The sequence below is a fragment of the Perognathus longimembris genome, chromosome 20 (assembly GCF_023159225.1).
Source record: "Perognathus longimembris pacificus isolate PPM17 chromosome 20, ASM2315922v1, whole genome shotgun sequence".
Lineage (NCBI taxonomy): Eukaryota > Metazoa > Chordata > Mammalia > Rodentia > Heteromyidae > Perognathus > Perognathus longimembris.
The window spans coordinates 16,971,486-16,997,805 of record NC_063180.1 but is presented as its reverse complement, the minus strand read 5'-3'; the positions used below and the strand labels follow the sequence as shown (position 1 = coordinate 16,997,805).

The following is a 26,320-nucleotide window of genomic DNA, read 5'->3' as shown; positions in this document are numbered from 1 at the left end:
AAGCATCAAAGGAGAGGGGCCGGGAGCCAGCTGGGGGCATATTTGCAGGTCTAGGGTGTGCAGCTGAGGCCTGTTATGTGGTAGAAAGCCCCACGGATCTCCCCAGATGTGGATGGTGTGTCTGGTGGTCAGTGCTGTGGGGCCATGGTGGATGTTGGCTCCAATTGCACACACTGGCTGCCTCACAGACTGTGCCTTTGGCAAGTGAGGAAGATTCAGGGTACCCTCTGTTACTTGGTCTATATCTCACTTTATGTTCAAGCCCAGCTGGAATGACCACAGCTGCTGCCACAGTGTGTCCAGTGCAGTGAATGGTGTTCCATGAGGGGTGCTAGAACCAAGGCTAGGAGCTGTCCTGGGGAGCCCATGCCACCACTTTACCATGCAGCCACTGGGCTTTAGGCTCATGGAGGTGCCTGGGCCTGAAGGGACAAACACATCAACTCAGCCATTGCTGTGTCTTGGAGCCAGAGAAGCAAGATGCTTTGTGCTGCAAGCACCTGGAGTCAGGCTCTTCAGCAAAGAAAGGCGGCTGTGGTCTGAGAGTCTTTGCCAGGGCTTTGATCTGGGCCCCTACGGTCACCTTTTTTACTTTGTAGACACAAACGGCTTTCCTTGGCATCTCTCCATGTCTAGGGTGAGTGTTGTTTGTTCAGCCCTGTGCCTTGACTGGGCCACAAGAATGAATTGTTGGCTTGTAGTTTCTTAACCATTTTCTACCTTTTTCTTTCCTTAAGAGTCCAGAAGAAGAGACAAGAAGTACTGTGTATTTGAAGTCATGGTGAACGTAAGTTGCATTCACTATTTCTTGAAAGGGGCTTCTTGATTTTCAGAGCCCTGTCAAATTCCAGAGCTACCCAGAATGTACATCGGTGATTTGGCAGAAGAGTTGAAGAAGCCAAATTTATGGCGTCTCAAACCAGTTCAGGGTTGCACTGCACATACTGTGTTTTGTGATCTAGAACTTGCACTTCCCTGATGTTCATTCTCAGTCATGACCTACCCTGTGATTGGTGGGGACTTAACAGCTCAGTAGGGTTATCCACTCCAGTCTCACTAATCTCTTTGTTGTCCCTTCTAGGGTCACTGAAGTAGCCTTTTTGCTTACAAATTTCTAACAGCCTGGAATGCCTGCCTGCCTGCTTGAGCTCTAAATATTTTTCCCAAGGTAGAAATAACCTAATTGCTTTCTTTCTAATGATTGAATATAGGACTCTTATAAATTTTCAAAAGTAGGATCACTAAGGTCACTCATGGTACCATCATCTAAATCTTATTCACTATTAATATTTTTAAATATAAATGGGTATGTGACTGTTTTCTGAGTAAGATCATACTGTAGTAGAAAAACTAACTGATGTAGCATTCACTTTGAACCTCTGTGGTGTGAACGTCTTTCCATGTGCAGTCTTGTTTAATCCACATAACAATCCCTTAAGAGATATTAGTAGTCATTTCGTGTGCTTGGCAAGCACTTTACCATTGAGCTACATCCCCAGTGGTGGTGATACAGAAAAATGAATGGGATTTGGGACTGGAGGTTTTGTTGACTTTTATTTTGTTGAGCCTAAGTTACATTCCTTTTCAGTGACAGACTTTTATAAAATACTTTGGGATGAGAAAATAGGAGACAGTGGAAATTTATGTTCTATACTTCGTATTAACTGAATGCATTAACTAAATAACACTGATTATTTACACTGTTTGTTTGGACCTGGGTGTTACATGTACTCAAGACCCAGATGGGCACTTATCCCTGGCCCCATTTCTGCTGATCCATCTTTGTTGAGGGCCAGCAGACCCTGGTTCTGGAGCCCCTGCTGAATAGCCTCCATTTTTTTGTCATACAACTAAAACATTTCTTAGTCCATTGATTTCACAAAGGGTGTGTTTGTTTGTGATTTAAGGGCTTGAGATTCAATGATGTGGTCATTTACTTCTCTCAACTGGAATGGGAACACTTAAACTCTATTCAGAAAGATTTGTATCGAGATGTAATGCTAGATAACTACAACAACCTGGCCTCATTGGGTAAGTTTACCTATAACCCCTCAAAAGTCATAAATGGCCTCTAGAATTTTTGTTTCTTATGCTTTTTTTTTTTTTGCCAGTCCTGGGCCTTGGACTCCGGGCCTGAGCACCATCCCTGGCTTCGTCCAGCTCAAGGCTAGCACTCTGCCACCTGAGCCACAGCGCCCCTTCTGGCCGTTTTCCATATATGTGGTGCTGGGGAATTGAACCGAGAGCTTCATGTGTAGGAGGCAAGCACTCTTGCCACTAGGCCATATTCCCAGCCCTTATGCTTTTTCATAATTTTTAATTTTGACTTTTTGTGTGTGCTTGAACTCAGGGCCTGGGCACTGTAGCCAAGCGATTTTGCTCAAGGCTAGCTAGCACTCCACACTTTGAGTGACAGCTGCACTTCTGAAATTGGAGATTAGAGTCTCACAGGACTTACCCTGGCTGTCTTTGAACCACAAACCTTGGATCTCAGCCTCCTAAATAGCTAGGACTACAGGCAATGAGCTACCATTGCCCAGCCTTTATTTTGACTTTTAAGTACCTAGCTGAATCGTTCTTGCTTTCCAAAGAAAAAATTTGAGTCCCTTTTACACAAAGAACAGTTTCTGGAGTTGTAAGTGGGCTTCCTCATTCTTTTGATCTTTATGCCCCGCCTTTCTTTTCTGTGCCCATCCTGGGTATTAAACTCAGGGCCTGGGCATTGCCCTTGAGATTTCTTGCTCAAGGCTTGGTGCTCTACTTGAGCCACAGCTCCACTTCCAGTTTTATTTGGAGAAAAGAGTGTCTCACAGACTAGAAAGGCTGGCTTGGAACTATAATCCTCAGATCTCAAGTCTCATGAGTAGCTTGTATTACAGGCATGAGCCACCAGCTCCCCTCCTTTTTCTACTTGCTTCTCTCACTGATTTTCTTCATTCTTTTGGCCAGTCCTGTGGCTTGAATTCAGGGCCTGGGCACTGTCCCTGAGCTTCTTTTGCTCTAGGCTAGCACTCTGCCACTTCAGCCACAGATCCACTTTTGGCTTTTTCTCTTTATGTGGTACTGAGGAATTGAGCCCAGGACTTTGGCAAGCACTCAACTATTTAGCCACATTCCCAGCCCTATCACTGGTTTTTATCTGATATCCATAATATCTCCTCTTTTCTTGAACAGGACTTTCTGATATTAAGCCACGTGTGATCTCCTTATTGGAGCAGGGGAAAGAGGCCTGGATGGTTATTAGGAAGACAACAGTGTGGCATCCAGGTGAGTAGTGAATAATATTGGGTGATACCATGGCTGTCACTCAGCCAGATTGTAAGAAAGCAACACTTCTGTGATAGAACAGCCTGAGCTAGGAGGAAGAAAGTGCTTAAACTTATCCAATTACCACTGGCATGCTACTGTTTCAATTGCCCTCTCACTTCAGAGAGGAAATGCTCTTTTACTTCCACTGCGACAGCCCTTTCACTTGTACTTTGAGTTCAGTTTTCTTTTGATTTTGTAACTCCTGCTTGCTAGGCAGGCAAGGCTCTAGCACATCCAGCTTTTAGTTAAGAGGTCTAAGTTTTTGCTCTTGAACCACAAGCATGAGCCATCACGTCCAACTTTTAAAAGTAGCTTCATGGCAATTAAGTGGAGATAAGAGTCTCATGGACATTTCTGCCCAGGCTGGATTTGAAATTTTATCCTCAGATCTCAGCTTTTGCTAGGAATACAGGCGTGAGCCACCAGCGCCCAGAACAATCTGCTTTCTCTAAATATTGATGTGCCTGTTTGGAGCATTTCTTTTTTTTTTTTTTTTTTTGCCAGTCCTGGACCTTGGACTCAGGGCCTGAGCACTGTCCTGGCTTCTTTTTGCTCAAAGCTAGCACTCTGCCACTTGAGCCACAGCGCCACTTCTGGCCATTTTCTATGTATGTGGTGCTGGGGGATCAAACCCGGGGCTTCATGTATACGAGTTAAGCACTCTTGCCACTAGGCCATATCCCCAGCCCCTAGAGCATTTCTTTTTTTTTTTTTTTTGGCCAGTCCTGGGCCTTGGACTCAGGGCCTGAGCACCATCCCTGGCTTCTTCCCGCTCAAGGCTAGCACTCTGCCACCTGAGCCACAGTGCCCCTTCTGGCCGTTTTCCATATATGTGGTGCTGGGGAATTGAACCTAGAGCTTCATGTGTAGGAGGCAAGCACTCTTGCCACTAGGCCATATTCCCAGCCCCCAAGAGCATTTCTTAATGATATCTAGTAGGCATTTTGCAACTAGCTTCTTCCACTTTATAGGATGATTTTTATTAAATAGTGTTGGATAATGTGAATATAGCACATTATCTGTTAGTTGCTGGATATTTGATTTTGTTATGTTGGCCTTAGTTGTTGAACCCAGAGCTGGGTGCTATCCCTGAACTTTTGCTCATGCCTGGCTTTCTGCCATTTGAGCTACAACTATACTTCCAGATTGTTAGTTCATTGGAAATAAGAGTCTCATGGGCTTTCCTGCCCAGAGTGGGTTTGAACTGTAATCCTCAGATTTGCTGAGTAACTAGAATTACAAGTGTGAACCACCAGCATCCCACGATTTCATGGTTTCATAATCTTTCTGAATACAATACATCTTGATCAGTCACCCCTTTGGTCATTTTCCCATCTTCATGATACTTTGAGTAATTGCTTTCTCTAAATCCAAGACACCCTGTAGTTTGTTCTTTCTTCTATTAAATTATATAAAAGGACACGTGTAGTACTGGTAAAGTCTTCAATGTTAAACCAACCTTGCATTTCTAGAATAAATTGTACCTGATTTGGTTATGCCTTTGTGTTGTGGGATAAAATATCTTAGTATAGCTGGGCGCCAGGTGGCTCATGCCTGTAATCCTAGCAACTCAGGAGGCTGAGATCTGAGGATCAAAGTTCAAAGCCAATCAAGGTAGAGAAGTCTGTGAGATTCTTTATCTAATTAAACAGCTGAAGAGCTCAGGGACAGTGCCCAAGTTCAGAGTTCAAGCCCCATGACTGAAAAAAATAATCTTAGTATATATAGAGAAAGGGAAGACAGAGTTCTTGTTCCCATTATAGGAAATGCTGAGTTAAGTCCTTCTGGTGTCTCTGCACCTGGGTACTATTAACCTCTGAACCATTTGAAAATGTTCTTTACCCTTTAGCCTTTCTGACATTTTGAAGAGTGTGTATGTATGTGTGCTTTTTCTTTTTTTCTGGTCCTAGTGCTTGGACTCAGGGCCTGGCACTGTCCCTGAGCTTCTTTGTGTTCAAGGTTAGCACTCTACCACTTGAGCCATTTCCAGCTTTCTCTTAGTAGTTTATCAGAGGGCTGGCTTTGAACCACAATCCTCAGATCTCAGCCTCCTAAGAAGCTATAGGCATAGGTCTCTGGTGCCTGGACTATTGTTTATTTTAAATGTTTGCTATAATTCAGCAGTAAGGCCATGCGTTCTGCTGAATGTAGCTGGGACTACAGGTGATCACCACTGGACCCAGCTAACTTTCACATGGTTACCTTTACTCTAGTGCTTATATCATCATGGATGAAATCATCGTGCTAGTTCTTAGTCATTTGGAAAAAAATAGATAAGCTGAATTTGTTGTTGTTGTCTTGGAGTTTGAACTCTGCCTGGGCACTGCCCTAAGCTGCTTTTGCTTAAGGCTAGCACTCTACCACTTGAACCACAGCACCACTTCTGGCCTTTTCTGCTTATGTGGTACTGAGGAATTGAACCCAGGGCTAAGCAAGCTAATGCATGCTAGGCAAGCACTCCACCACTGAGCCACATTCCCAGCCCAGATAAGCTGAAAGTTTTAAGCAATATTAGAATTCAGCAAAAGATTTAAAGACCAGGACACTTTACCAAAAACTAAGGTATTGAGAATGAAGAGGGATACTGCAGAAATTCTAGAATAGAGCATTCATAGAAATCTGGAAGGATCCAAGAGAGAGAAACCATTGGCATAAAGCTGGGGCTATAAGGTGAGCCTTGGGGAGGTGAGAGTGCTGCACCCCAGCTGTGAGGAAAGCAGGCTGGAGAAAGAGCTTTCTTTGCTAGTCCTAGGCTTGTGCTCTACCACTTGAGCCACAGCTCCACTTCTGGGTTTTTCTGAGTAGTTTATTGGAGATAAGAGTCTTGAACTTTCTTGCCCTGGACTAGCTTTGAACCATGATCCTCAGATCCCAGCCTCCTGAATAGCTAGGATTACAGGTGTGAGTCACCAGCATCGGTGAGAAGGCTTCTTAGAGAACAGGTAAGATGTGCATTGTTTTCATATCAGTACTTATTATTAGTTATGTGTGTACAATGAGAGACCAGTACACCAAAAAAAAAGTAAACAAGTGTTGAGTAAGAAGTGATATACAAAGATGTCTATAAGATAGATTGACAGAAATAGGGAATGAGGAAATTAGAGCTAGACATTTCCTGTGGCAAGTTTGCTGTACAGTTTTTTATCTGAATTTTGTAAAACTTTGAAAATATTGGAAAATAGGTAAGATGACATGCTACCAAAAAATGGCATGGAATGGTGAGGTTACTGTTCTGAAACTTGTGTTTCAACAATGGCTTCTGAATAAAGGTAAGAAGATAGCAATGGAGTGATCCACATTAACCTCGTAGTGACACCAGCAGGTTCTAAGGGTTCTAAGGTTCTAAGGGTTCTAAGAGAGCTGGAGACATTCACAGTTGTTCGGGTGGCAAAGGCAGAAAGGTGGTGCAGCACAGGTTTGTGTGGCTGGCGCCATTCACTTTGACTTAACTGAATGAGAAGGATTTTGAGCAGTGACTTGATCTGTTGAGGGTGTGTATTTGGACAGCAGCAGAGCTAATAGTATAAGATGATAATATATAGGCAGATAGTCAAAATTTGGTTATTTTTTAAGACTAGATATTTGATTTTGTTGTTGGTTGTAATGTCTTATTTAGCAAAGGTGGTTTCTGGACATTGTATTTTGGACAAATTTCTGATTGTGACTCTCTACCTTCCTTTAGGAGCTCTCATTCTCTTTCCCCTAGAAATTGCAACAAGTATGAATAGTAGTTTATTTTTATTTATTTATTTTTTTGGCCAGTGCTGGAGCTTGGACTCAGGGCCTGAGCACTGTCCCTGGCTTCTTTTTGCTCCAAGCTAGCACTCTGCCACTTGAGCCATAGCGCCACTTCTGGCCATTTTCTATATATGTGGTGCTGGGGAATTGAACCCAGGGCTTCATGTATACGAGGCAAGCACTCTTGCCACTAGGCCATATTCCCAGCCCGTGAATAGTAGTTTAAATTTTCACTATCTTTATTTTGGTACCAGTACCAAGACTTGAACTTAGGGGCCTCAACTGGGCTTTCTTGCTCATATCTGGTATTCAACCACTTGAGCCACAGCTCCAGCCCAGGTTTTTTGTTGGTCAATTGGAACGTGAAATGTGTCTCAGCTGGCTTCAAACTGCAAACCTGAGTGGCTGACATGAACCACTGCTGCTCAGCTAGTTGTCATTTCTAACTAAAAATGTTTTCTCCTGAAATAGGAAAATACCTCTGCTTTCTTTCAGACTGTGAATCTAGAAGGGTAACCAAGAATATATCTCCAAAGGACAGTTCTTTCCACTTGCAATGGTTTACTCTAACAACAAAAAAACATACACACTCCTACCTCGACGGCAGCAGGCTCCCAGGTCGATTGGAGCTGGAGAATCGAGCGGAGCCTCGGGAGGGACACCTGCAACAGCCAGGGAAAACTTCGGCAGAAAGGCCCGCTTCTACTCAGCATTCAACCCCGAAAGGCCCTCCGACACATCATACTGGAGAGAAATCCTGTGAACGCACCAAGTGTCAGAAAGCTGTCAGGAGCCAGTCCCATCCCATTCTGCATGGGAGAACTTGTGGTAAGGAAAAGGACTGTGAATGCCAAGAGTGTGGGAAAATCTTTGATAGTGAGTCCAGCTTGATTAAGCACCAGAGAGTTCATAGAAGCAAAAAGGGCACTGAACATAAGAAAGGGGCCCCAGACCATGCTAAAGCTCATAAGTGTAAGGAGTGTGGGAAAGCCTTTCATTCTACCTCACAACTTAGACAGCACCAAAAGATGCATGCAGGTGAGAAACCCTTCAGATGTCAGGAGTGTGGGAAGGCGTTTTCCTCTAAAGCCCAACTGAACCTTCACCACAGAGTCCACACAGATGAGAAGTGCTTTGAGTGTAAGGAGTGTGGGAAGGCCTTTACCCGCCCCTCGCACCTTCTCCGACACCAGACTATCCATACAGGTGAGAAGCCCTATAAGTGTAAGGAATGCGGGAAAGCCTTTCGCTATGACACACAGCTTAGTCTCCATCAGATCACTCACACTGGGGAGAAGCGCTATGAGTGCAAGGAGTGTGGCAATGTGTACAGCTGTGCCTCCCAACTGAGTCTGCACCAGAGGATTCACACGGGTGAGAAACCCCACAAGTGTAAGGAGTGTGGGAAAGGGTTCATCTCTGACTCCCACCTCCTGCGGCATCAGAGTGTTCACACGGGGGAGAAGCCCTACAAGTGTAAGCAGTGTGGGAGTGCCTTCCGGCGTGGCTCGGAACTGACTCGCCACCAAAGAGCTCACGCTGGGGAGAAGCCCTACAAATGTAAGGAATGTGGAAAGGCCTTCACATGTAGCACAGAACTAGTGAGACATCAAAAAGTTCACACTGGTGACAGACCCCACAAGTGTAAGGAATGTGGAAAGGCTTTCATTCGAAGATCAGAACTTACCCATCACGAGAGAAGCCACACTGGTGAGAGGCCCTATGAATGTAAGGAGTGTGGGAAGGCCTTTGGGCGGGGCTCAGAACTTAATCGACACCAGAAAATTCACACTGGTGAGAAACCCTATGAGTGTAAGCAGTGTGGGAAGGCCTTTATTCGTGGCTCTCACCTCAGTCAGCATCAAAGAATTCATGCAGGACAGAGGAGTGATTAAAGGGAAAAAGCCCGGTTTTGATGTAACACCTATGGTGAAATTATATAACTAAGTTCTTCCAGAATTAGGCATCAGAAATCAATTGGTAAAATGCTAGAAAATTCATGAAGTAAGAAAAAGTGGGCATGCCTTTTTGGTGTCTTAGAACCAAGTCAACCTCAGAGAACTTAAAATTAGAGAAATGAACCTTCAGGGCATCTCAACATCAGGGTTACTCACCTGCTAACAGTGTTCTGTTTTATTCTTGCCAGTCTTAGAACTTGCATTCAGGGCCTGGGCACTGTTCCTGAGCCTCTTTGCACGCAAGGCTTGCACTCTACTGCTTGAGTTATAGTACTACTTCTGAGTAGTTTGTTGTAGAGAAGGGTCTTGTGGACTTTCTCTCCTGTGCTGGCCTTGAACTGCTGTCCTCAGATCTCAGCCTTCTGAGTAGTTAGGATTACCATTGTCTAGCAATTCAGTCTATTTGAGAAAGGTTATGTTAATGTTAAAATGCAACAAGTTTTGAGATACCGTGGGGATTAAATACACCTAACACTTTAGAAAAGGTCTGGCTAGTAGTGACAGTGTGCCAGAGGAAAGCTGCTATTAGGAAGACCTATGTCTAGTGACTATTTGGGGGCCTCTTGCATCATCTTTTTCTTTGTGTGCCAGTCATGGGGCTTGAACTCGGGACCTAGGCACTGTGCCCAAGCTTTTTTGCTCAAAGCTAACATCCTACCTCTTAAGCTGTAGCTTCAACTCTTGCTGCTTAAGGTTAATTGGGGAGGTCTTATGCACTGCCCGGGATGGCTAGCTTCTACCCTTGATTGATCCTCAGATCTCAGCCTCTTTTTTTAAATTTAATTTATTTATTAATTGAACACAACTTTTTTGACAAGTTGTTGTGCAAAAAGGGTACAGTTACATAGTAGGGCAGTGTGTACATTTCTTGTGGTATCTTATACCCTGTTTTTCTTTCCCTTCCCTAGGTCAGATAGAGATCTCAGCCTCTTGAGTAGGTAGGATTATAGGCACCCACTCTTTTTTGACTTATGTAATTCCTTCTAGAGACACATTAAAGCTTTCCCCCTAGATTCACATGTTACAGTCTGCACTACACAGTGACTCCTGAGTTCAAATATCAGCATAGGGCTGGGAATATGGCCTAGTGGTAAAGTGCTCGTCTCATACACATAGCCCTGGGTTTGATTCCTCAGCACCACATATATAGAAAAAGCCAGAAGTGGCGCTATGGCTCAAGTCACTGAGTGCTAGCCTTGAGCAAAAAGAAGCCAGGGACAGTGGAAAGTTACGAGTTAAAAATTTTTCATACACATGTATTCAGTTTTGATCTAGTAAGTTATAGGATGTATTTTACACCCATAATTTTATAGTACATTTTATATCCTTCTTACTGTATATCTAAAATCCTGGGAAAGTGTTATTTTGTTGAATAAAGCATGAGATACAAAGCAACTGGTTGAGAAACTACACCATGTATTCACAGTTATAAAGATGCATAGCCCTGAGCTGGGAATATGGCCTAGTGGCAGAAGTGCTTGCCTCGTATACATGGAGCCCTGGGTTCGATTCCTCAGCATCACTGATATAGAAAAGGCCAGAAGCTGCGCTGTGGCTCAAGTGGTAGAGTGCTAGCCTTGAGCAAAAAGAAGCCAGGGACAGTGCTCAGGCCCTGAGTCCAAGCCCCAGGACTGGCAAAAAATATATATATACAGACACATACATATATATGGCCCTTTTATCAAATTTGAAAGAGAACAGCATCTAAAATCAAGTCAGTTATAAAAATCCATTGTACATATGGTATGTGAGTATTTGAATTACAGTAAGCAAGCCAGATCTAGCAGTCTGTTACAAAGATGGGTTGATTGAGAATGTCACAATCCGATATGTCCAGTGTTGACACATGGAAATCAGAAACTAGTGCTCAATAAAAGCATTGACAGCTAGAATGGCACAGGTCCAACGCAGTGAATACTGCACACAGTTGTCTTCTTTTTACATATGGCATTTAGAGTAGTCACCCTGGGTCGGACTTCACTCTTTCCCAACACCAGAAAAAAAAATTTAAATTTGGCAACTCATTGGGAGACAATATGATTACTAAATTTTTATCCATGCTGATAGTACCTTTTTAAGTCTATTCTTAAACTATTTTGTATCCTTTAAATGAAATAAAGATTACTGTAGTGCTGATTTCATTACAGTTTCTAACGTTTTGAGTTGTAAAATGAATATACATGTTTCTCTTTCCAAGACTTGAGGGCTGGAGCCTGCAGGTCAAGTTACAGAGCCTATCAAGCCCAAGTTCAAACTCCAGTACTATCAAAACAAAATACATTTGGTGTGGTGGTAATCGCCTGTAATCAACACCTATAATCACCAGCTATTCAGGAATTGGAAACCAGGACCATCGCGGTCTGAGTTTTCTACCAAATTTAAGTCAAGAGTTTACTAAGTATATTATAGACGTTTTTTTAAAAAGCAAAATTACAGACACTGATTATAAGGGCTGATTGTATGCTGTCCTGCATTCTCAGGAAGATACCTGTGTCTAGATTGGTTTGGTACAAGGAGGTTGGGAGTAGGCCAAAGATACAGTACAGCCTCCTTTTCTCATCGACAACGTTCTAAATCAAAACCTACTGATCAGCCAGTTTTAGATTAAGTAGTACACATAAACTATGATAGGTGAAGTCCATTCTACCAGTGAAAATTTGGGTGATTTTACCAATAGTTACACAAATTTTTCTACATTTATTGTTGCTGTTAATCCCACTGTTTGAGTTCTGTGCCTTATTGTGTATATATACTTTTAAAAACAATATATTTAAAAGGTAGCCATCAGTGCCTTGTCTGAAATTTACCATTAATATGAAGTGTATGTGCATTTCCTGACATTTTGAGCCACAAGTGAAAAAGTACCTTTAATTTGCATTTTACTGCCAGTGAGGTTGAGGTTGAGCACATACCTTAAGGGTCATTTGGTTTTATGTCCGTGATTACTTTTTATCTCTCTTATTTGCATTTCCCAAAGTGATTTGTAGAAACTACATTTAGAGTTGTTGCCCGAGTAGTCCTCAACCAGGGTGGCAACTTCACTTCCTCTGCTGTCACCCCAGTGGACATTTTTGTTAATCACTGTAAAGGGGCCTGCTGCTTGATGTCCTCTAATTCATAGCTCCCAATGATGAAATTATCTAGAAGGTCACTGTATTTTTGGCCCTGATATAGCTGGCTCTGATCCAATAAAACAAACATCAAGCCAGGTTTGGCCTATAAGCTATAATTTGTTCACCTGTTTTTAAATGTGTTTGCACTACATCTTGTTTCTAAATTCTCTTTTGCCCGGAATATTTTTTCAAATTTCTATTTTATGCCTTTAAATCTTCTGCCTAAATACAGAGGCAACAGCACCTGTATAATTGCCTCCTAGTAATTAACGTGCATGTGATTTGTTTTGATTACAATTTTGTACAGGAAATAAATGATTTCAGGAAAGATGGCACTTGTTTCTCCGTGAAGCCTCCATGTGTGAGACAAATGCACGCTATTGTGTTGTTCTAAAATTCATAATCCTATTCCTTCTCTGTTACATGTAGACAGTCAATTTTTTTTTGGGGGGGGGGGCAGTCCTGGGCCTTGAACTCAGGGCCTGAACACTGTCCCTGGCTTCTTTTTGCTCAAGGCAGCACTCTGCCACTTGAGCCACAGCGCCACTTCTGGTCGTTTTCTATATATTTGGGGCTGGGGAATTGAACCCAGGGCTTCATGTATATGAGGTGAGCACTCTTGCCACTAGGCCATATTACCAGTCCGACAGTCAATTTTTTGAGAAAAGCAGTTTTTTTAATCTTTAGTGGCTGGCAGCACAGCATAGGAAAAAAAGTGGTGAGGCCCCAGATCCAAGGAAAAGGTCTGTTACTGCTCCACTGCCGTTTCCCATCACCCAGACACCACACAAACCATGGCAGAAGATAGAGATACTATGCAACATACAAGTATTATACGAGATGATTATTTTACGTTATTTATGTGAATATGACATTCTTTGGTAAAGAAGTGCTTGGTTATAGTCTCTGAGTCTTACACATCAGCGCTTCACTGAGAATGTGCTCTGTGCTTACCTGTGCTTACCTGAATAAAAGCTACCTCAGCTCACTGCACATAAGCTTCTGAGGCACCACACAGACTGTACAAAGAATCATCAACTTGGGCTGGGGATATAGCCTAGTGGCAAGAGTGCCTGCCTCGGATACACGAGGCCCTAGGTTCGATTCCCCAGCGCCACATATACAGAAAATGGCCAGAAGCGGCGCTGTGGCTCAAGTGGCGGAGTGCTAGCCTTGAGTGGGAAGAAGCCAGGGACAGTGCTCAGGCCCTGAGTCCAAGGCCCAGGACTGGCCAAAAAAAAAAAAAAAATCATCAACTTGGTGACAATATGCATGAAGGGCTTAGAGCAGATCCTGAGAGGACGGTGTTCATGCAGACACTAGTATATAAATGTTGGCTGCTGTGGCCATCCTGGTCTCCTCAGCCATTAGGCCCCTGACTGTAGAACTGACTTAATAGCTCAAACCTAGTCTCTTAGGAAGAAAGGATTGCAAAGTGGAAATGTTCTTTATTTTTGAAAAAGAAATTGCTGAGTCTAGGTACGAACTCGTAACAGTAGTTTTCTATAGCTTGACAGTTTTTTTAAAGATAATTTGGGGGGCTAGGAATATGGTCTAGTGGTAGAGTGCTTGCCTCTTCTACATGAAGCCCTGGGTTCAATTCCTCAGCACCACATATATAGAAAAAGCCAGATAGTGGTGCTGTGGCTCAAGTGGTAGAGTGCTAGCCTTGAGCAAAAAGAAGCCAGGGACAGTGCCCAGGCTGAGGTCAAGCCCCAGGACTGGCAAAATAATAATACAATAACAAGCCAGGTATAATGGTGAAAAACAATAGGTACTGAGGAGGCAGAGGCAAGTGGATCAATGTCTCAGAACAAAACAAGCACAGAAGTTACAGGACCACATACAGTGTCCATTCCTGTACGTAGTACCTGCTACCCAGGATGCAGAGTCAATTGGGAGGACCACAGTTTGAGATCAGACTGGGCAAAAAGTGAGACTTAAAAACATACCTAAAGAAAAAAGGGGTAGCGACATGCATGGCTCAGGGGTCAGAGTGTTTGCTCTGTCACCTGAAAGGGCATCCAAGCAATGACCCCTGGTATCAGCGTGTACATCATTCTCCAGTAAAAGAAACCAGGATTCCTTACACGAGTGGCTAATTCTAGAGCTGGAGCAGGAAGGATCCAAGATAGCCAGCCCTACAATATTTTATAGTGCCTGAAGGTAAGAAGGTACTAATAACTGCACGCACACAGGCATGTGCATACACAAAGGCACTAGGGTGCATGGGGAGGAACGGTAAGAAATGGAAAAAACTCTCAATGGCCAAAGCTGAACTAAATTGAACAAAACAAAACAGTATTACTAGACTCTTACCCAGTGTGTCATCCATCCATACGGGACGCAATGTGGAAAGGAAGGGATGGGGAAGGGGGTACAGTGCGAAATGTGGCAACCAGTGCGTCAGCCAGGTGAAGATGTGGGATGCCAAGAGCCACTGTACCCGCACTTTCCTTCACAGGATGGGATGGAATCAACTCCTAGCTCTGTTGCTTGCTCAAAACCTCAGGAAAAGTCTTGTAATCTTAGATAGTTCACAGTGGAGGGGACACTCCAAGTTTGTGTCTTCCGGACACAATGTCCACACCATACCACTCACATCCAAGTGAAGCCTAAGACAACATGACTAAAGGTAACCTCGACTCCCACACAGGATGGGATTGGGAAGTCTACACATGCTGAAAAATTATAAGATTGTCTCATGAGGTTTTCAACTTTCCAAGATTATTTATGATAATCACATAAAGGTAGGGGGAGCCTTGATGGTGTCCATGTGAAGCAGCAAGAAGCTCACTGGAAGCAGAGTGAAAGTATGCATAATGTAAAATGAAGACTACCCAATAAGGTGTGTGATTATCTGTTTTAAGAACTCAGCATGTGTTTAAAATTTATAGTAAATCATTTTTTAATTAAAAAATATTTTAAGTATCAAAATACAAAATGAGGTAAAAAACATAACCAAAGGAAAATGATAGGCCCAAATTCAATCATATAAAAATTACATTAAAGACTAGGAATGTGGCTTAGTGGTAGAGTGCTTGCCTAGCATGCATGAAGCCATGGGTTCAATATCTCAGTACCATATACACAGAAAAAGCCAGAAATGGGGCCGGGAATTTGGCCTAGTGGTAAAAGTGCTCTCCTTGTCTACATGAAGCCCTGGGTTTGATTCCTCAGCACCACATATATAGAAAAGGCCAGAAGTGGCGCTGTGGCTCAAGTGGTAGAGTGCTAGCCTTGAGCAAAAAGGAGCCAGGGACAGTGATAAGGCCCTGAGTTCAAGCCCCTGGACTGGCAAAAAACAAAACAAAAGCCAGAAATGGTGCTGTGGCTCAAGTGGTAGAATGCTAGCCTTGAGCAAAAGAAGCTCAGGAACAGTGCCCAGGTCCTGAGTTCAAGCCCCAGGGCTGGCACACACACAAAATGCATTAAATAAAAATTATTATATGGGGCTGGGGATATAGCCTAGTGGCAAGAGTGCCTGCCTCGGATACACGAGGCCCTAGGTTCGATTCCCCAGCACCACATATACAGAAAATGGCCAGAAGCGGCGCTGTGGCTCAAGTGGCGGAGTGGTAGCCTTGAGCAGGAAGAGGCCAGGGACAGTGCTCAGGCCCTGAGTCCAAGGCCCAGGACTGGCCAAAAAAAAAAAAAAAAATTATTATAGAGGTGTCAGAAAGGATTAAAACATAAGTATTTATAAATGGTAAGTCATCTTGATTATGAGCAGATTAAAAGGCTGAAAAACATGGAAACATCAAGAGATGGTATGGTCATATTAATATCAAAGTAGGTAGCTAAGAAAATTATTGGGGATATATTTCCTAATTCTATTCTCTAAATGCATATTCACCTAACAGAGCCTCAAAATATATAAAGCACACTAAACTAGAAATGGATTAACCAACATTGTTTCACACTTTTCATTAAAGAAACTAGAAAACACAAAATAGGGAAGCATTTAAAAGTGAACTACCACCTGCTGGGTGTAAACCGCATTTATAGATAGCTCCAGGCAACAAGACAGCACACAGTCTTTCTGGGTACACACAGACCTCTATCCTGGGTCCCAAACAAAATAACGAATTTGAAAAAATAAAACCATTTCCATATTAAAGTAATCTAAAAATTGGTAACTCCAGGTGCTGGGAATGTGGCTAAGTGGTAGAGTGCTTGCCTAGCATGCATGAAGCCCTGGGTTCAATTCGTTAGTACCACATAAACAGAAAAAGCTGGAAGCGGTGCTGTGGCTCAAGAGGTAGAGTGCTAGCCTTGAGCACAAAGAAGCCAGGGACAGTGCTCAGGCCCTGAGTCCAAGCCCCAGGACTGGCAAAAAGACAGAAGAAAAAAAATTATACCTCCAAAGATGAGGAAATAACCCAGTTCTAAATTCATGAGACAAAGACAAATATATCAAGGAAAATTAGTGGAAGTAAAAAAAAATCAAGAGTAGGGAGGCACCCCAACTCGCTCCAACCGAATAGTGAGCTGGGAGCTCCAACACCCAACGCCCCATTCAAGAGACCAGCAAACCCAACAACCAGAACAAACACATGAAATGAAAAAGAAAAGCCTATATCCTGCACGGAAAGTCTTGCTGCAAGTGCAGAGTCCAGACAGCAGGAGCTCCACAGATCCCAGATTGCACGCAGACCAGACCGAGACAGACAGCGGCTTGGGTCCAAATGGCCAGGACCAGACAACCTCAGGGGAACCGGGCAGTGCAGATGGGGAGAGCCAGACGGGGAGAGCCGGGACCGCCACCGCCAAACAATCAATTTCCACACCCCATCCCGGAAAAGCCACAGCAGCGCGGGACACACACAATCCAGGACCAGTAAGTTCCCCATTGCCCCACTACCACCACAGGAGATCAGCTCTAGCAGAGACCCAAAACCTGATGTAGGGCCCATCATAAGGTGACAAAGAAGCTAGAGCTCCCTCCCTACCCTGAGGGAACAAAAGAGCCCCATATCTGGGGGCTCTAGGACCCTACAACTCCTGGGAGGACACAGGAGCTAGCAGCTGCAGAGCAGTGCTCAACAACGTGACCAGGAGACACCTTAGGCCAGCGTCCCCCAAAGCCCCAGCTGGGGAGCCTGAATCTGTCTGCACCGGCCCCTCCCTCCCCTCAGCAGGGACCCAGGGACAGGTAGGCATTTGAACGCCACCTGAGGTGCCCTATTGCACGCGGACTTTTTGAAAAACAGTCACAGGCTTGCCGGTGTGCGATACCAGCCCAGCAGTGACACCTGGGCCTGAGCACACGCTCCCCCTCACAGCAGAGGTGCAGAGAGCCTGTGGGCACCAACCCATGCCTAGACACTTGAACCTGCTGGGGATCACACATACCACCCCCACAGATTCGCACAAGCACCCTCCAACAATCCAGGGCAGCACGCCCCCAAAAGAAGCACAAGAGTGCACATGCACGCGCCCCCACAGTGGCCCAACGTGGGTCAGCGTGCTAGCACTCCATCAGGAGGATCTCGTGCCCAACCCCCCGTGGGAGCACATAAGTGGGCAAGCTTCCCCCTCAGCAGCAACGCCCACTCTGATAGGCGGACTCCACACAGGTGGACAGGGCCACCCCTCAACAGCAACACCTGCTCTGACAGGAACACTCCACACTGGTGGACGAGCCGTCCCTCAGCTGCAATTCTCAATCTGAGAGGCGACCTCTTTTGACCCACAGCAATTAGCGGGGAAAGAAAGAAGACAAATGTCTCCACGCCACACTGAATCAGCGACCTGCAAACCCCCAATAGGGGCCCACAAGGGTCAGCATAACACAGTGGCAGAGCACAGTCCTGCAGAGAATGACACAGAACCTACCCACCCCTAACTGCGGTGAGGGTGACCGCCTTGGCAACAACCGAGACAGTCACGCTCACCCATAGGGCAGTAAGGTTCAACAGATAAACTCAAACCCAGAGCCAGGACACAAGTCCCCACTGACGGACCAGTGGGAACCAGCACAAAGCCAAGCCTAGGTCGCCAGCTACAGATCTCCAGATGCGTAAATCACAAAGAAATAGTACAAATTTCATAAAAGGTGAGGCCAACTCGCCAGCTCCAAAAAGTAGTACGACGGAGGAGGAGATGGAGAATAAAAAAACAACTGAGAATAAGATAGAAGAAATGACCGAAAGCCTCAGGACCAAATTCAGAAAACAGTTCCAGGAGTTTAGAATGGAAGTCTCAAAGGACCTTCAGGAAGTCAAGAAAGAAATGGAAGCAAAAATGGATACAGTCTACTCAGTTAAAGAAGACCTTAACATCCTAAGAAAATGCATGAAAAAATAGATTCAAAACACAACTCATTAAAAGAAGAAAATACCACAATGAGAGCTAATCTGGCAAACATACACATCTCTCCTCATTGCAAACCACATTCGAAGCCACATCACAAAGAATTGATCATCTTGAATCTCGAATCTCTCTTTTGGATGACGATGCAGCTGATAAGGACCAGAAGATTACTGCACTCCAAGAAACTCAAACTCCAGGGCAAACATCCAGGAGATAGTGGACAGGGAGAAGAGATATAATCTGCGTATAATCGGAATAGGTGAAGGAGAGGAGTACCAGAGCAGAGGATGCAACATATATTGAATAGAGTTATTGTAGAAAACCTCCCCAATCTCACAAAGGATAACCTCACCCAAATAACTGAAACTTATAGGACACCTGGCAGACCAGACCCTAGAAAATCCTAGGCACATAATTATCAAGACCTCAGATCTCAAGAATAAAGAGCAAATTTTGAACGCAGCTAAAACAAAGAAAGAGCTATATTACAATGGAAAAAATTTTGATCAGAATCACGGCAGACCTCTCCACAGAAATTTACAATGCACGAAGTGCCTGGAAGAACACAATCCAAGTCCTGCAGGCCAACAACTGCCAACCCAGAATTAAATATCCATCAAAATTAGAATTCACCTTCGAGGGAAAAACCAGATCTTTCCATACCAAAGAGGATCGAAAGGCTTATGTGACTAAAAAAAACAGCCTTACAGCAAATTCTAAGAGGGGAACCCCACCCAACAGAAAACATACAGGACCCCCAGACAGAAACAGAAAGAAACTACAATAGCCAGAGCCCAACAGGAAGAGCAGCTCAATAAAGACAAGAAAGAAGGGAGAGGAAAAACAGCCTAACAGGAAAATAGAGGGGGGAAAAAACACACTTATCCAGGATGTCTTTGAATATAAATGGTATGAACTCTGATAAAGAGGAGCAGACTGACAGAGTGGATCCGTAAACAAAAAGTTGCCATCTGGGTTTGGGATATGGCCTAGTGGCAAAAGTGCTTGCCTCGTATACATGAGGCCCTGGGTTCAATTCCTCAGCAACACATATACAGAAAATGGCCAGAAGTAGCGCTGTGGCTCAAGTGGCAGAGTGCTAGCCTTGAGCAAAAAGAAGCCAGGGACAGTGCTCAGGCCCTGAGTCCAAGCCCCAGGACTGGCCAAAAAAAGTTGCCATCTGTTGTCTTCAAGAGACCCAACTTACAGCAAGGGACAAAAACAGACTCTGAATGAAAGGATGGAGCAACATCTTCCAAGCAAACGCACCTACCAAAATGGCAGGTAGCCATTCTGATTTCAGACAAGCTGGACTTCTCATTAAGATCTTCTCAAAAAGATCAAGAAGCACACTACATTTTAATACAAGGAAAAATCCAGAATCAAGACATCATGGTAATAAATTTATACTCACCGAACAAAAGAGGCCCTAAATATGTCAAACAAATTCTCACAGAACTAGAGAACAAGACAGACTCAAACATAATCATAGTGGCAGACTTTAATACTCCACTCTCTCCAAGAGAGAGATCCAACACCCAGAGGATTAGCAAGGGAGCTGAGGACCTACGTAACACCATATCCCAAATGGATCTGACAGATCTATACAGAATCTTCCACCCTACAGAGACCCAATACACCTTCTTCTCAGCAGCCCATGGATCATACTCCAAAATAGACCATGTCATAGCCCACACAAAGAACCTCAGCAAATACAAAAGTATTGACGTCATCCCATGTATTATATCTGACCACAGTGGATTAAAGGTAACCCTCAATAACAACAGTTACCACAGAGGCTATACACATTCTTGGAGGCTAAACCCCACACTGTCATCCAAAACTTGGGGCACAGACCAAATTAAAGATGAAATTAATGAATTCATAAGCCACAATGACAATGAAAATACATCACAAAGAAACCTATGAGACACAGCTAAGGCAGTACTGAGGGGCAAGAACTATAAAAATCTAATAAGGGAAATCAAAGGAGACACAAGGAGATGCTCATGGGTAGGCAGAATCAATATTAGTGAAAATGGCCATATTGCCCAAATTGTTATACAAATTCAATGCAATCCCTATCAAAATCCCAGTTACATTCTTCACTGAAATAGAGAAAGCAATCCATAAATTCATATGGAACGGCAAAAGACCTGTAATAGCCAGAGCAATTCTAGGCAAAAAAAAGCAGTGCAGGAGGTATCACAATACCAGACTTCAAGCTCTACTATAAGGCCATCATAACAAAAACAGCTTGGTATTGGTATAAAAACAGACCTGAAGACCAATGGATTAGAATTGAAGATCCAGAAATAAAACAGCCCTCTTACAGTCAGCTGATATTCGACAAAGGAGCTAAAGACATACAGTGGACTAAACATAGCCTCTTCAACTACTGGTGCTGGGAGAACTGGGCAGCCATATGCAGAAAACTCAAAGTAGACCCAAGCCTATTACCATGCACCAAAATCAACTTAAAATGGATCAAGGACCTCAATATCAGACCTGAATCCTTGAAACTATGAAGGACAGAGTAGGAAAGACGGTAGAACTTATAGGCACAGGAAGGAACTTCCTGAATAGAGTCCCAGGGGCACAACGAATAGGGGAGAGACTTGACAAATGGGACTACTACAAATTAAGTTTCTGCACAGCTAAGGACATAGCCACCAAAACAGAAAGACAGCCAACCATATGGGAAAGGGTCTTTACCAACACAGCAACAAAGGCCTAATATCTGTCATCTACAGAGAACTCAAAAAACTAAGCCCCTCCAAGCCCAGTAAACCAAGTAGGAAATGGGCAAAGGAGCTAAAGAGAGACTTCACAAGAGAAGAGATAAAAATGGCAAAGAAACATGAGGAAATGTTCAACATCCCTGGCAGTAAAGAAAATGCAAATAAAAACAACCCTGAGATACCACCTCACTCCAGTGAGAATGGCCTATACTCTGAACTCAGGCAACAACAAATGCTGGAGGGGATGCGGGGAAAGAGGAACCCTCCTCCATTGTTGGTGGGAGTGCAAATTAGTACAACCACTGTGGAGAACGGTATGGAGGTTTCTCAAAAAGCTCACTATAGACCTACCTATGACCCAACCATACCACTCCTAGGCATCTATCCTGAACAGCAGGTCCCAAGATATCAAAAAGACATTTGTACTTCCATGTTTATCACTGCACAATTCACAGTAGCCAAAATATGGAATCAACCCAGATGCCCCTCCACAGATGAATGGATCCAAAAAATATGGTACCTATACACAATGGAATACTACATAGCGATTAGGAATGGTGAAATATTGTTATTCGCAGGGAAATGGTCAGAACTTGAACAAATAATGTTGAGCGAGACAAGCCTAGAACACAGAAAACAATGGGGCATGATCTCCCGGATATATGACTGTTAAGATGGGGTGATGGGGAGACAGTAGAGACCAGGTCTGTGAAACCAAAAACTGCTTGTCAAATGGTATTTCCCACAGGATTGGGTCAGCAACCCAACATTATGTAACTAAAACCAAACAACTACTCAACATATAAAGGTCAAAAATTGACCTCTCAGTGGAATACAACAGCTCAAAAGCTATGTATGTACATTCATATAAGACTGTTGTCGACATATTGCCTAATGTCAACATTACATTTAAAGCCCTAGGCGAATTTTCTTGGGCGTAGGCCACGTGGCTACTGCATATGTTCTTGGTACATTGTGTATTGAATATATGTCTACCTGACCTAGGAAAGGGAAAGCAAAACAGGGTGTAAGATATCACAAGAAATGTACACACTGCCCTACTATGTAACTACCCTTTTTGCATAACACCTTGTCAAAAAAATTTTGTTTAATTAATAAATAAATTACAAAAAAAAAGCAGCAGGCTGACTGGCCAGGGACTCCGTGCAGGCTTGGGCACCAACAGCCCTCAAATTGGGGTTTACAAAGGTAAAAGCTGCAACACAGATATAGGGGGTTGACGCAGGGGTTAGAGCGAGCAACAAGTTAAGCAAGACATTTACAGAAGCAGAATTTTGGGGTCAGGTTGACCTGATCTACTCCCCCCAACATTCTCCACCATTTTTCCTCATCAAATGGAGTCCGCTGTACTCCCTACCACAATGTGAGTACCGAACACGAGTCAGTAGCGAGGCAATGAATCCATGAGTATTCCCAAATAACCAGCAAAGGGTGAAGGCACGCCTCAAGTGAGCCCAGCCATGGGTGGAAAACACCACAGAGCGCACACGTTCAAAGCAATGTGCTGGAACCATCCAGAACATTCCATTCCCTTTTTTCCCTCCACCACGCCACTCGCTGGCCGGGCTACACCCGTACACTTCCCCAACCCCACACAGCCGGGCCCGGCCAGCAGCAGCAGCCCCGGAGTGGGAGGGGCCTTTGCCTGCTTCAGTCCCAGCGTGGCCTCCCACACCACGGACTCAGGAACATTAACAAAAACACAAGGTGCCAGGCCTCCGCGGGCCGGACCAAGGCAGAGGCCTTCGTCCAGGGAGCTGCCGGGTGCTACCCTCCTTCCTGAAGAGATGCCCGGGGCGGCCGGCTCATGGCGGCTTCCACACACTTGAAGATGGTGGACCGGAAGTAATCACAGACTGGGCCCCTTTGGGACCTGAGGGTGTGGGCGTGGCCAGCTGGCTGAGGCTCCGCCCTCCAGGCCTCAGAGAGAAAATCAACCTTTGAGTACAGATTTAGAATATATATATATATATATATATATATATATATATATATTTTTTTTTTTTTTTTTTTGGTTTGGCCAGTCCTGGGCCTTGGACTCAGGGCCTGAGCACTGTCCCTGGCTTCTTTTTGCTCAAGGCTAGCACTCTGCCACTTGAGCCACAGCGCCGCTTCTGGCCGTTTTCTGTATATGTGGTGCTGGGGAATCAAACCCAGGGCCTCATGTATACGAGGCAAGCTCTCTTGCCACTAGGCCATATCCCCAGCCACCCAGATGTAGAATATTAAATGCCCAGGACAACACAGACCACCCAGCCTGACAGGTCACATGATGTCCGCGGCGCCTGCACTCCCATTCCTGTAGGTTGACATGTATTTCTCATGGATACATACATATGCTTCTCTGTTTTAAAACATATTTCCTACCACTTTCTGTAGATCTTCCCCATTTCCTGCCATCCATATATAGAAATGGTTCTCTGGCTCTATTTCCTTCTACCCCTATCAATGCATTCCCAGTCCTTTCGTATAGTAAAGATGAAATCAATGAATACATCTTGAAAAGTTCAAATTGATGTACTGGAAATACAGAACTCACTAGGCCCTATGAAAAGGTCTAGCTATGGATGTGGCCTAGTGAAAGAGCCCTTGCCTAGCTTACATGAAGCCCTGGGTGTTGGGGATTCATCTTGGCCTTAAGGGGGGAAGGGTGATGAGAGCGATCCGAGAGGCCACCCTTCCCCCAGCCCTGGGGCAGTGTGGAAGTGAGCCACACCTATCTCCTTCTGGGTCCGGAACCAGAAGGGATAGCTTTGAGACCATCCCCCACCTTGCGCCAGCGAGTACATGTGCTCCCTTTTGGCGGGCTTTGCCCAGAGGGCAGTACTATGGGAAGTGACGTTAGCCCATGAGGGAGGTCCTTGGGAGCTGCTCTTGGATGGACAAGCTTGCCAGCCTATCACCAGCTCATGCTCAATCCTCATCACCATCACTATATTACTGTGAGCCCCTCCCGAATAAACCGGATTGCTCTCCGAAGCGTCTCCGAAATCCGTGTGTGCCTGGCTTCCTTGGTGGGTAAGGAGGGAGGAAAAGGGGATCTCGTTCGGCCACGTGCACTTTAGGCTTGCCCGTATCCCTTCGCTCCATCTTGGCCGCCTGCGGGTCCAGCACCCAGGGGAGAGGGTGAAAAGTGGAGCACTGATAAGGGAGTAAGCTTAGCATCCCGGCACCTGGGTTCAATTCTTCAGTATCTTCATATACAGAAAAAGCCAGAAGTGGTGCTGTGGCTCAAGTGACAGAGTGCTAGCCTTGAGCAAAAGAAGCCAGGGACAGTGTTCAGGCCCTGAGTTCAAGCCCAGGCCTGGCAAAAAAAAAAAAAAAAAAAATTACAAATAAGATAAAATAACAACCAAAAAAGTCTAGCTAGACAACATATCAACCAAAAGCCTAATATCTAATATATACGAGGAGCTCAAGAAACTAACCCCTCTCAATCACTAAATGGGCAAGAGAGCTAAGGAGAGACTTCTTAGCATGTGAGGTACAAATGGCAAAGAAACACATAAGGAAGTGCTCATCATCCCTGACCATAAAGGAAATGCAAATCAAAACAACTCTGAGATTCCATCTTATCCCAGTTACAGTGACCAACAATGTGAATTCGAACAACAGATGTTGGCAAGCATGTGGGGAAAAAAGGAACTGCACTGCACTGCTGCTGGGAATGTAAACTAGAACCACCACTCTGGACAGCAGAACCAGGAGGTGGTGGCTCATACCTATAAGCTACTCAGGTGGCTGAGATCTGAGGATCATGATTTGAAGCCAGATAGGGCAGGAAAGTCTATGAGACTATCTCCAACTAACCTCCAGAAAACTGGAAGTGGCGCTGTAGCTCAGGTGATAGAGTGCTAGTCTTGAGCAAAGAAACAACTGCCCCCCCCAAAAAAAGTCTCACTACAGCAGGATGCCAATGGCTTACTGTAGGCTTTGAGCTACTCTGTAGGCTGAGATCTGAGAATTGCAGTTTAAAGCCAGCCCAGGCAGGAAAGTCTATGAGACTTTTTGGGTTTTTTTTTGCCAGTTGTGGGGCTTAAACACAGAGTGCTGTTTCTGAGCTTCTTTGTGCTTAAAAGGCTAGGGCTCTACCACTTGAGACACAGTGCCACTTCCAGTTTTTGAGTGCCTAATTGAAAATTAGTCTGATGGGATCTTTTCTGCCCAGGGTTGGCTTCAAACTGCAATCTTAAGATCTCAGCCCCCTGAAGAGCCACTGGCACCTGGTTCTGTAAGATGTTTATCTCAAAGAACCACCAGAAAACTGGAAGTAGAGCCGTGGCTCCAAGTGGTAGTGCACTAACCTTGAGCAAAATAGCTCAGGGACAGCACACAGGCCCTGAGTTCAAGTCCCACAACCATCAACAACAAAGGCACCATAAGGGATACATGATTGGCCAATGAAGTAGAGTGGGGGTTCGCTACAATGAAATGGGGCCCCCCCAAGGGGGGACTTCCTGGTTCCCCCAAGAGTCCACCACACAGTTTCCAGCTACAAGATGACAAAAAGACAGTTTTATTGCGGAAGTAAAAAGTGAACAAAAAGTAAACCGACCGGCTTTGGTCGCAGCCCAGACTCGGGAGCCGAAACTGCCAACCACGTGTGCAGGGTCAGGGCTCAGACTTGGGAGCTGGGACCGCCCGCACGTGTGCAGCCCAGACTTGGGAGCTGGAACTGCATGTGTGTGTGTGGCCTTCCGGCCTGGTTATAAGGCAAACATCACAGACAAACTTGCCACACGCAGGTGACCAATGAAGATACAACACTTACAGAGCATGCTAGGCCCACGCAGGTGGCCAATAGAGTTACAGTCTATCTCATAATATCTATTTGAACTAACCTATCATTCTAGTTAGAATTGACGCGTGGATTTGGCGGGGTTCACATGATGCAGGTGGATATGCCTACTCATAGCAGGTTCCCTTGAAGCTCCCAGGCCTCAGGTAGTCAATCTACATAACTTATCATAATAAAGGGGAGCTTCCCTGAATCGGGTGGGGGAGGGCTTAGTGGAGATGGAGTTGGCTTCTGCTCTAATCTGAGCTGGAGTCAACCTGAAGTCCTCCACAGTTAATGACGGCACTGGCAGGATCTGGCCTCCCTATTACAGCCAACAAATATATA

General features: G+C 44.7%; 1 protein-coding gene and 1 long non-coding RNA gene across 5 annotated transcripts in view; both read left to right on the top strand.

The window, feature by feature from the left end:
* Window positions 1-9,211, top strand: part of LOC125367945 (zinc finger protein 568-like) — a 28,483-nt gene extending 19,272 nt beyond the window's left edge. The window contains exons 5-9 of one of the 4 annotated variants that reach the window (XM_048368695.1): window positions 738-787; window positions 1,908-2,031; window positions 3,175-3,267; window positions 6,992-7,027; window positions 7,543-9,211. In XM_048368695.1, coding sequence (XP_048224652.1) covers window positions 738-787; window positions 1,908-2,031; window positions 3,175-3,267; window positions 6,992-7,027; window positions 7,543-8,942 — 1,703 coding nt within the window. In that variant the 3' untranslated portion in view covers window positions 8,943-9,211. Of the gene's footprint in view, window positions 1-737; window positions 788-814; window positions 1,169-1,907; window positions 2,032-3,174; window positions 3,268-6,991; window positions 7,028-7,518 lie in introns of those variants that run through there. The other 3 variants (XM_048368694.1, XM_048368697.1, XM_048368696.1) reach the window with 3 other exon arrangements.
* A 1,428-nt stretch (window positions 9,212-10,639) lies between these two features.
* LOC125367962 overlaps window positions 10,640-26,320 on the top strand; it is a 31,712-nt gene continuing 16,031 nt past the window's right edge. The window contains exon 1 of the long non-coding RNA XR_007214200.1: window positions 10,640-11,713. This is a non-coding gene — a long non-coding RNA (uncharacterized LOC125367962). The remainder of the gene's footprint in view (window positions 11,714-26,320) is intronic.